The sequence below is a fragment of the Ranitomeya variabilis genome, chromosome 2 (assembly GCF_051348905.1).
Source record: "Ranitomeya variabilis isolate aRanVar5 chromosome 2, aRanVar5.hap1, whole genome shotgun sequence".
NCBI lineage: Eukaryota > Metazoa > Chordata > Amphibia > Anura > Dendrobatidae > Ranitomeya > Ranitomeya variabilis.
The window spans coordinates 474477216-474489413 of record NC_135233.1 but is presented as its reverse complement, the minus strand read 5'-3'; the positions used below and the strand labels follow the sequence as shown (position 1 = coordinate 474489413).

The 12198-nt window shown below is 40.1% G+C and overlaps 1 protein-coding gene across 2 annotated transcripts in view; it reads left to right on the top strand.

Moving 5' to 3' along the window:
• LOC143806829 (4-galactosyl-N-acetylglucosaminide 3-alpha-L-fucosyltransferase FUT6-like) overlaps positions 1–5241 on the top strand; it is an 86680-nt gene extending 81439 nt beyond the window's left edge. For both annotated transcript variants that reach the window (XM_077287776.1, XM_077287775.1), the window contains exon 2: positions 4060–5241. In XM_077287776.1, the coding sequence (XP_077143891.1) occupies positions 4121–5176 (1056 nt within the window). In that variant the 5' untranslated portion in view covers positions 4060–4120 and the 3' untranslated portion in view covers positions 5177–5241. The remainder of the gene's footprint in view (positions 1–4059) is intronic.
• The last annotated feature ends 6957 nt before the right edge of the window (positions 5242–12198 follow it).

Sequence of the window (12198 nt, the reverse complement as noted above, 5' to 3'; positions counted from 1 at the left end):
ATACAGCGCGGAAAGGCTGCGTTGTATTTTCCGCGGCATGTCAATTCTTTGTGCGGATTCCGCAGCGTTTTACACCTGCTCCATAATAGGAATCCGCTGGTGAAATCCACACAAAAAACACTGGAAATCTGCGGTAAATCCGCAGGTAAAGCGCAGTGCGTTTTACCTGCAGATTTTTCAAAAACGGTGTGGAAAAATCTGCACACAAATCCGCAATGTGGGCACATAGCCTTAGGGTTAGTGTTGGATTTAGAGTTAGGGTTGGAATTAGAGTTGACTAGGGTTAGGGGTAGGATTAGGGTTAGGGGTGGGTTGGGGTTAGTGTTGGAGTTAGAATTGAGGGGTTTCCACTGTTTAGGCACATCAGGGGGTCCCCAAACGCGACATGGCACCACCATTGATTCTAGCCAATCTTGCGTTGAAAAAGTCAAATGGTGCTCTCTCCCTTCCGAGCCCCGACGTGTGCCCAAACAGTGGTTTACCCCCATATATGGGGTACCAGCGTACTCAGGAGAAACTGGACAACAACTTTTGGGGTCCAATTTCTCCTGTAACCCTTGGGAAAATAAAAAATTGCAGGCTAAAAAATTATTTTTGAGGAAAAAAAGTGATTTTTATTTTCACGGCTCTGCGTTATAAACTTCTGTGAAGCACTTGGGGGTTCAAAGTGCTCCTCACACATCTAGATAAGTTCCTTGGGAGGTCTAGTTTCTAAAATGGGGTCACTTATGGGGGAGCTTCAATGTTTAGGCACACAAGGGCTCTCCAAACGCGACATGGTGTCCGCTAAAGATTGGAGCTAATTTTCCATTCAAAAAGCCAAATGGCACTCCTTCCCTTCCGAGCCCTGCCGTGCGCCCAAACAGTGGTTTACCCCCACATATGAGGTATCAGCGTAGTCAGGACAAATTGGACAACAACTTTCGTGGTCCAGTTTCTCCTTTTACCCTTGGAAAAATAAAAAAATTGTTGCTAAAAATCATTTTTTTGTGACTAAAAAGTTAAATGTTCATTTTTTCCTTCCATGTTGCTTCTGCTGCTGTGAAACACCTGAAGGGTTAATAAACTTCTTGAATGTGGTTTTGAGCACATTGAGGGGTGCAGTTTTTAGAATGGTGTCACTTTTGGGTATTTTCAGCCATATAGAACCGTCAAACTGACTTCAAATATGAGGTGGTGCCTAAAAAAAATGGTTTTGTAAATTTTGTTGTAAAAATGATAAATCACTGGTCAAATTTTAACCCTTATAACTTCCTAGCAAAAAAAAAATTTGTTTCCAAAAGTGGGCTGATGTAAAGTAGACATGTGGGAAATGTTATTTATTAATTATTTTGTGTCACATAACTCTCTGGTTTAACAGAATAAAAATTCAAAATGTGAAAATTGCGAAATTTTCAAAATGTTCGCCAAATTTCTGTTTTTTTTCACAAGTAAACACAGAAATTATCGACTTAAATTTACCACTAACATGAAGCCCAATATGTCACGAGATATATGAGGACTGTCACGGAAATACCACACTTGCAAATATGTGACCTTTTTTAGATTTTTTATGCTAAATAGTGCTGTATATAATTACAGTAACAGACAGCAAAAAAAGGGGTACACCGGCCTACAATACCCAAACTTGGAGCACGCAGATATATGAGAGCTGTCACGGAAATACCACACTGGCAAATATGTGGCCTGTTTTTCTTTAAAATGCCAAATAGTGTTGTATAAAATTACAGTAACAGACAGCAAAAACAGTGGCAAAACGGCCTACAATACAAAAACTTTGAGCACGCAGATACATGAGGCCTTTTTTGGTGAATTTAAAACACACAAAAAAAAGTGGCACAAGGCTAGCACACACAACTATGCTACGAATGTCTGACAAACTATGATTTTTAAACAGGCCTCAGTCTGACAAAACAGACTGTATATTTTTTTTTTTTTGGGGGGGAGGGTGAATTTTTGAGAAAAAAATGCAACTAGGTATATAGTAAAGAAGCTGCAGCAGCAGCAAACAGTTATGGAGTTTTGGGAGGGATGCAATGGGAGCAATGGACGCACATACAGTGCCTGCAGGCCTTGCACTGATGTGGATATGCTGTGCCCTGACTACCTAGCGCTGCAATATCGCGACCCACAAATTAGCCCTAAAAAGGACTGTTGGTTTCTTAAAGGGAATCTGTCAGCAGGTTTCTGCTGTGTAGAGCAGTGTAATGTAGGGGCAAAGAGCCTGATTCCAGTGATGTGTCACTTACTATGCTGCGTGCTGTAGTTTCAATACAATCAGTGTTTTATCAGCAGGAGATTATCACTGCAGGACTCATGTACAAGCCAGTCAGCCTAATCTGTGAAACCCTGCCCCCACCACTGATTTACAGATTGCTGGCAATGCACAGTGTGCACAGGAAGTTGCCAATCAGTGATGTGGGTGGGGTTATACACAGCTTAGCATTTGAACACTGCTAAATCTACAATAGAGAAAACAGGTATTCTATCAAAACTACACCAAGCAGCCCAGTAAGTGTCACATCCCTGGAATCAGTGTCTCTCCCGCAATATCATGCAGCTCTCAGATTATGTGGAAAAACCTGCTGATGGATTCCCTTTAATTGGAGGCTACTGAGTATTCTTTCTGGAGAAGAGGAGTAAGTTGAAGACTTTAGATTTTGGAAGAAAAACTACACCTACTGTAGGTCCATCCCCATATATCATATTCAGAATAAATATGGCCAATGTTCAGCTACAAGCAAATATAACATCCTTCTCTTTCCGAAGTTTATATAATACATTGGGTAGTTTGCTAAATGAATGATGCAATGCTGCTTCTGTCTGTGCATAGTGAATCAAGTGTATTTTGCCAATTACTGCTCATATAACGGGGTCCCCACAGGTCTCCATTGGGGAAGTCACCTATTCCCCTGTATTTCAATCGTTTGGTCCAGGTTCATCAGAGAAAGAGTGACTGTACTTTAGTGGCTCCAAACTATGTCTGAAAGAGAAAATCAGCAATAGATATACATCTGTAATCATAAAAGATAGTGTAGTAATTCTCCTGGAAAGTGAGTGATATATATCTCCTGTACAGGGAAGAATGGAAGACCATTCGGGAATAGTAAAGACCAAAAAGAGGGAAACCAAACATATGGTGAAAGAACAAAGAGTAGGACAATAGAATTAAGGCTAAAATACCTTTATTAGTGGCACTACATGCATAAAAAGGACATGCATCGGGGTGTGCGCCGCACCAGGACCGTGAACCATACAGCTAATCTATTGTGCCCATACCCGCAGTATTCCATCCTTCTCTGGATAATTGTACCCCACAGGTTGTGCATCTCCTCCTTGTACCTACTTGCCCTATCAATATATTGCAATTATAACAACTTTTTTTGTAGGTCTTGCATCTCCTGCTTCTATTCACTTGCTCTCCTTTACTTTGGACAAACTACACAACCTCATAGTGACGTATTGTTTGTACCTTTACATGAATTTACATCTCTGTGGTGTCTATTTTCTTCCATTGTATATAGCACAGTTACTGTTTCCTCTGATACCCTTACATCTAGATGACTGTCCTATTTCACACGGTGAGTCATTGTCGGTTACACTTATACTGAGACATCTTTTCTTGTGGGCTTTGTTTCTTATAAATTGCTAATTAATCTGCTATTTATGCTGATATATTTATATATTATCTTCCCATCCATTACCTTATGGTTTGGTTTTTAATGTATTTTTATTGTTATGTATAATCATATTTCATTTCCTCTTTTATTAACTTGTGCAGGCACCTCTTTATGCATGTAGTGCTACTTCTATTGTCATACTCTTTGTTCTTGGACCATATGTTCAGTTTCCCTCTTTTTGGTCTATGGCTGAAAGAGAGGATCCCGAGCAGGGGTCCTCCTATATAACATGTACATGCACCAATGAAACACAAAGGGGGTTATCAAGATGAGATAAATCTCTAGTATAAAGAGAAGCTGAACCTTCTAAAATTAAAAATAAATAATAATTTACATCAATGTTTTTGTGACATAAATATATTTTGTTTTTCTCCTACAGGTATGATACTTGTCAGTTTCATCTCCAGATACAAGCTCTTCCATTGATTCTGCCTAAATAAATGGAGCACCAAGGGAAAACTCTGACATACAGGAATGCTTTTATCATTTTTATTGCACAACTGTTCCTCTCAACCATTTTCTTTTCACTCTATAACTATGGAAATCGCTCATTGATTAGCAGTAAGTTTTCATATACAAGTATCCCCCCGGAAACAGCTAACACTACTAAGATCATCCTTGTTTGGACGTGGCCATTTGGTGGTGTATTTCCACTTAATAAATGTCCCCCATACACTGATATTTCTGGCTGCTTTTATACAGCTAACAGATCATTGTATTCTTCCGCAGATGCAATTGTTATGCATCACAGAGATGTTTGTAATTCCAGAAAACAATTACCCCAGATGCCAAGACCATCAAATCAGTACTGGGTTTGGTTTAACTTGGAGTCTCCATCACATAGCCCAAATTTGCATTTTATGGATGATCTTATCAACCTCACAATGTCTTACAGAGCTGACTCAGATATTTTCTCACCTTATGGTTGGTTAGATCCAAATAAAGAAGGAGATACCTTCCAAATTCCTCCAAAGACCAAGCTGGTGGCCTGGGCAATAAGTAACTGGAATCCAGGTTCTAAAAGAGTACACTATTATCAGGAACTAAAGAAATTTCTACCTGTAGACATTTATGGAAGGCAGAATTTACCTCTGCCAAGAAATGAAGATGAACAAGCTTTGTCACAGTACAAGTTTTATCTTGCCTTTGAAAACTCTATTCATGAAGACTATATTACAGAGAAACTTTGGAAGAACGCATTGTCGTTTGGATGCGTACCAGTTGTTCTTGGTACTACTCGTAAAAACTATGAACGCTTTATTCCAAAAGACTCTTTTATCCATGTAGATGACTTCTCCACAGCTGAAGAGCTCGCTAAATATATCTTGAAGTTAGATGGTGATGAGAAAGCTTACCAACAGTATTTTTCATGGAGATCCAGACTTCATCCCTTTGGAAATACTGATTGGCAGACTCATTACTGCAAGGTGTGTAAAGCACTAAAAGAGGCTCCGCCAACCAAAACTATTTCAAAACTTGGAGCATGGTACAAATGATCGTAGAAGTTGTCGTTTTTTTCTTTTAAAGGGAACCTGTCAGCAGATTTTGCTGCTATAAGATGTGGCCACTGCCTTTCAGGGCTTATCTACAGCATTCTATAATGCTGTAGATAAGTCCCTAACCCGACCTGAAAGAACTGAAAAATAAGTTTTATTGTACTCACCCATGGGGTGGTCCTGTCTGATGTGTGTCGCAGGTTGGGTCCGGCGCCTCCCATCTTCTTGCGACGCTGCCCTCATGCTTCTTTATCGCTCCCTGGCATAGGTGCTCCTGTGCAGGCGTACTTATCTGCCCTGTTGAGGGCAGAGTAAAATTGTGCAGTGCGCAGGTTCCGGGAAAGGTCAGAGAGGCCCAGCACCTGTGCACTGCAGTATTTACTCTGCCCTCAACAGGGCAGATAAGTACGCCTGCGCAGGAGCACCGATTCTGGGGAGCGATGAAGTAGCAGGAGGGCGGCGTTGCAAGAAGATGGGAGGACCCAGACCTGCGTCACCCATCGGACCGGACCGCTCCCGCCGGGTGAGTATAATATAACTTATTTTTCTTCACTTGCAGGTTGGACCGGAGGCTTATCTACAGCATTATAGAATGCTGTATATCAGCCCTGAAAACCAGTGGCTGCATTTTATAGCGGCAAAATCTGCTGACAGGTTCCCTTTAACATTTTTTTCTATTGGTTTTGAATATGTTTCGTTAAAATGTATATTTTCAGTGGCGCTAGTATATAAGGTGTCCTATTGCTGCAAATCTAGACAATAACCACCATGTTGTCAGAAAAATAAGAAATTCTAAAATTATTAGATTTGCGCACAGGAAACCAGATGAAAACAGTGTTGAATCCCTAAATAACGAAAAAACACACTAAATGAAATCTAAATAGAAGAAATATATGTTTACTCGGGATATATATTGAAGAGTTGTATAGTATGCATAAGAGGAGGGTAGTAAAATATATAAAATATACACTATGGAGACAACAGTATCCTGTATGATTCGATTGCAATATGCCCAAAAAGCCAAGAAAATTTGATTGACGATGCTATGAGAATAGTAACATATAGCGCTAACCACCTGTGGAAAAACTGAGCAGTAAGGGTTAATGCGCTGTGTGATCAAATATCTGGTGGGTTATTGCAGCCACCTGTAATGAAGCATGCAAAGTTTTTATACTGCGAGCCTGTAAGGTAAAAAATAGAACGATAAAAACGTAACAAGTTGTACAGAAAAAAAAAAAAAAAAAAGGAGTCCGATTAGAGTCTATTAGAGAGGGTTTAACCTCTGATGTTAGGTGACTTTCCCAGTCCTTGATCCACAGTAGAAAGTCCTATGAAAGTCAAATCATGCATGCAATAGTCGAATTTGGGTAGAAGATGCCCCGGCCGGTGGCAGAGCTTCTAGAGATTAAGGTGATGCGGCACGTGTTAGTACAGATTAACCGGGTCGGAAATCTGTAACACGCCGCTGTTACCTCTGTTGTTAGGTGACGCCACTTCTTCTCTCCTAGCGGTGCGGGCGGCAAAGAAATTCAGGCGGCGTGTGGGAGCTCTGATCAGCCAGCTGCCGGTTACTACCTCGCTGTGCTGTGTGCAATGGTCAGGGCAGGACCTGGCGTGACGTCATCAACCACGTGTGTGTTTGCCTGCTCGTCTGATACAGGGTGCAACAGGGACCATTCAATTCCTACACGTTTCGGAAAGTACGCTTTCCTTCATCAGGGATGGTCCTGTGTGCACTAATGGTCCTTTTAAAGGGGAAGTATCATCAGTTTTTTTTTTTTTTTTTTTCTTCCTTCCCCTTCTCTTCCCCTTTGTTTTTTTTTTTGTTACAAAAAACAAAATAGTTCAGTTTCACTATTTAGTCCCTTAGGAATAATGGTGTCTAAAGTAAAGATCCATTTTGTTTCCACACGGAACATGGCTGCTATATAATTCACATTTCTCCATGGTGGTGGCAATTTTTCAAAACCTGTAATTGCCATGGAGTGTATATCACTATTGTGTTGCTCCACAAAGTGTTTAGAAAGTGGATGACTGAGGAATTTTTGTTTAATGTTGCGAATGTGTTCGCCAATTCTCACTTTCAGTGGGCGTTTCGTGCGGCCGACATATAATTTATTACAGGGACATTGTATAATGTAAATGACCCCTTCTGTGGTATATGTGATAAAGTGCTTGATGGTGTAGTTTTTTCAATCTTTTGTTATTACACTTTTTTTACAGGTATGTGTTTGTTTACACATAGTGCACTTATGACAGGGAAAAAATCCTCTTAAAGTTCTTTCAAAAAATGTTTCTGTTATATGGGCTTTAGGATTTTGTACCGTAGGTGCAATTAGATTACCCAGATTACGTGCTTTTTTAAAAATAAAGCGTGGGTGTTCAGGGATAAGGGCTCCCAGAATTTTATCATCCTTAAGGGTCCCCCAATTTTTACTAACTAATTTCCTGAAGATGTTAACATTTGAATTATATTGTACTATAATTGGGACAAAATCTGTTGTTTCCTGTTTTTTTGCTAGTGATTTTTCTTTCAGAAGATCTTGGCGTGGTATACTGGCCACATGGTCTTTTGATGCCTTCAATGAACTTACATCATAGCCCTTTTATAAAAATTTTGTGGTTAATGCTTCAGCTTCTTTATCAAATTGTTGTGGATTTGAGCAATTCCCGTGACATCTCATAAATTGACTTTTTGGTACATTTGTTAGTCAATTTGGTAAGTGACAGCTATCCATCTGGATGAAGCTGTTGACATCTGTTGTCTTGTTATAGGTACAAGTGTGTACGATTATTTTCAATAAAAATATTTAGATCTAAAAAATTAATTTTTTTATTACTGACATTACTGGTAAAAATTTAAAAAGAACTCATTTGTATTAATATCGGTTAAAAATTGGCTTAAGGATTTCTGGCTCCCTGACCAGATAAAAATGACATCATCTATAAATCAATGCCAGAGGACCAGGTTCGCGCGTAAGGTGCCCCCAGGGTATATATGGTCTTCCTCCCATCGCCCCACATAAAGGTTTGCAGAACTGGGCGCAAACCTGGTCCCCATTGCTGTACCCCACTGCTGGGCATAGTAGTGCTCCTCAAATCTAAAAAAGTTATGAGTTAAAATAAATAGCATCTTTAAAAAATTCTATTTGTTCCTTGGGTAAAGGAGTGATTTTCTCTAGAAAATATACTGCCGAATTACAGCCTTTTTCATTTTCAATTACAGTACATAGGGAAGTGATGTCGAGCGTACCCATTATAAAGTGGTCCTTCCATTCAATTTTTTCTAGTAAATTTAGTATGTGAGTGCTATCTTTTAGATGTGCCGGTAGCAGGGGTACCACTTTCTGTAAATGAAGATCCACAAACCTTGACATATTGGACGTAAGACTTTGTATCCCAGATATAATGGGTCGCCCTGGTGGATTTATAAGGCTTTTGTGAATATTTGGTAGATAATAGAGCGAAGCTAGCCTAGGGAAGGGGATATCTATATATTCAAATTCATTTTTACTCAAGATCCCTTTATTCAGTCCTAAGGAAAGTAGATTTTTCATTTCACAAATGTAGTTGTTAGGTGGGTCAGTGTCTAATATTCTATAGGTACGTGTGTCATTTAAGAGGCGTGTGGCTTCCATATGGTAATCTTCCCGATCAAGGATCACTATTGCTCCTCCCTTATCTGCTGGACGTATAAGTAAATAATTATTCTTCTGAAGGGATATAATGGCTTGTCTTTCTCTGAATGTTAGTTATGTTTAAATTTACAGCATCTATTATCACTGAGCTTTCTTATATCGTCAATGACGTTCTTTTGGAAAGTTTCCATAGGTTCAGAATACTCATGTCGGGGTGAAAAAATGATTTTTTCTTTAATGAGGTATGGGTATAGGGATCTGAAGAAGTTTCTGTTGCTATCGTTGCGACAGCGGGCTTCAAAAAGTGTCTTTTTATGGCTAGCTTTCTCATAATTTGACCCCTATAAAGGCTTGAAACTTATCCAATTTGCTTGCTGGGGCGTATTTAAGACCTTTATTTAGAAGGGTTATCTCATTTTTGTCCAAAGTATGTTCACTCAGATTGAGGATATTTAGGTCAGTGTTGGTTGGCTGCCCTCGGTTCTTTTTCTTTTGGGCGAATTTCCCCCCCCCCCCCCCCCTACAGCCCCTCTTACATTTCTTTTTTGTCCCAATTGAAAAAACGGTTTAATAGATTGCTTTTTTCGAATCTGTGGTTGGTGATTATTTTTGAGTTTTTTACTTCTGTTTGAACTAGATGGCTCATTTGCATCCGTGTCATTCTCTCCATTTTCTTGGTTAGAATCTAAGGTTCCAAATCTATTTTGAATGGTGATAGGGGTAGATGGTAGTATTACCGTGGGGGCTTGTTCAGATGTACTTGGGTCAATTACACAGCTTGATCGTCTGTTGATGTCCATGGGAAGATCATAATTCTGTGGTGTATTAGAGGGTGAAGTAGATTGAATACAAAATTCTTCATCCGATACCAAAGAGGTGGATAAGTTGCTACCAGTCTCATCCAAAATGTTAAAGATCTGTTCACTTTGCGATGAGTTTCTAAAAGCACATTCTGGGATAGCATCTCGGCCAAATTTTTTCCTTTTTCTGCCTATAATCTCTTGTTCTTAAATTTACCATAATAGTTGGCGAATCCCAGGAAGCGCTGGAGCCCCTTAAGGTCTCAGGGTTGAACCCAATCAACGATTGCCTGCACCTTCCTGGGATCCATACGAAACCCCTCAGACCCAAAAAAGACAGTTTTTGTACAAAAAAAATGAACATTTCTCTAATTTAGCAAATAACTGATTTCCCCTGAGTCTTTAGAGAACAGTTCGTAAATGCTGCAAATGAGTCTGACTGGGGAAAACACCAAGATATCATCCAAATAAATAATGACAAAACGTCCTATAAGGTCAGCAAATACCACATTAATGAAATTCTGAAAAAATAGTTGGAGCATTAGTAAGTCCAAACGGCATGACCAGGTTTTCAAAAAGTCCCTCTGATGTGAGGAACGCTGTGTTCCACTCGTCCCTCTCACAAACCCTTATCAGATTATAAGCCCCCTGGAGGTTTAATTTGGAGAACCATTTGGCCCCTGATAATTAGTTACATAAGTCTGGGATAAGGGGAAGAGGGCATGTGTTTCTCACTGTTATTTTGTTGAGTTTTGTTGAGTTCCCGAAAGTCGAGGCAAGGACCCAAACCGCCATCTTTTTTTTAACGGAAAAAAAACCCGCAGCCACAGGAGAGACTTTCAGCAATACTGTATACTCCTTCATGGCCCAGCGCTTACGACCAGACAAATTGAATAGAAGGGCTTTAGGTAGCTTAACCCCTGGGACTAACTCAATGGCACAATCAAAGGGTCTATGTGGCGGTAAAACCTCAGCCTCGCTTTCGGAGAACACGTCTTCGAAGTCCTTCAGGTACTCCGGAATACCCTCCAGACCGACAGACAACAGAGACAGATTTCACAGGTTCAGATAATAATTCAGATTCACAACCATGGTTCACACAATTAGGGCCCCATTGAACAATCTCCCTCGTCACCCAATTGATGATAGGGTTATGGCATTGCAACCAGGGCATTCCCAACACCAACCCAGCAGGCAAATTCCCCAAGACCAAACAACTTATCTCTTCAACATGACAAGAGCCTACTTTGAAGGAAAAGACTAGTGATGAGCCAGGATTCTCGCCACTAGTCGGTACTCTCCCGAGTATCACGGTACTAGGTGCACTCGGCAAGCGCCGAGCATTTCCGGGATTATTCTCACCTTTAAATTTTGGAGCTTTGTAAAGCACCAGTCAACAAGCAGGGATTGTCTGCCATGCACTGTAATACCACAGCCATCTTTGTTGTGGTATTACAGTGATTGGCTGGCCGCACAGCGTCATCAGGTCTATAAGAGACCTGACGCCGCCTTGCTCGGAGCATTCTGCTCCGGACTCAGCTAGTGTAGGGAAAGCTGCTGCTGAGATAGGCTCAGATTCGTCCTTTTATTAGTTAGTGTGGTTCTACTATAGCTCAATTCACAAATCCTGATAAACCAACAGTCCTTTTTAGGGCTAATTCGGGGGATTGCAGTGCTAGGTAGGCAGGGGAGTCTATGTGCGCATATCCACATCAGTGCAAGGCATGCAGGCACTGTATGTGAGTATATAGATCTCACTGCATACATTTAAAAGGCTCAATTACTGTCTGCTGCTGTGTATTTTATATATGCCTAGCTGCAGGTATCCGTGGCTAGGATTTTTTTTTTGTACCTTATACCTGCTATTTTATTACAAAGCAATCCATAGCCCCCTTTTTTCTACATTTATTTGCTTGGTCACACTGCAGACTACAGTCAGGTCATTTTAATACAAGAGCGAGAAAATCTAACAATTTAAAATGTTTTTTTTTGTCACAGACATCAGATGTGAGTGCGCAGAAAATTCTGGCCTTTTTTTTTGGTACTATAGTATTTTTTGGAGTGTCTTACAACATTTTTGGACACCATTTTGCTGACCAAAAAGTGTTTAGCTGGCCCAAAAATATTTAGCTACAGTTCTTATGTTTATCACTGTGATTTGTACGCCACACGCATCGCATATCATTGCGCTAAATATTTTACAATTTAAATTTTTTGTGTCATAGCCTACTTATTGACACAATTTTGGTGGCCCAAAAAAATCAAGGCCACATTTGGATCAGTCTGTTATCTCCATCAGAAGCCCGGTCTATCTGTGGTCTCCAAATACTTGCTTTTCAGGCATACATTCCACTTTTTTGTCTGTCTGCTACCTTTGGTCTATATAGTATTTTGGGGTTACATTTCTTTTAAAAGCTCCAGGCCACATATTGAAACAGTCTGTCATCTCAGTCAGATGCCCGGTCTATCTTTGGGCTACAAAAATTCGCTTTTCAGGTATACATTCCACTTTTTTGGCATTGTGTTAGCCTACTTCATGACGGTAATTTTATTTTCAAAAAATAAAAAAAAGGCCACATATTGA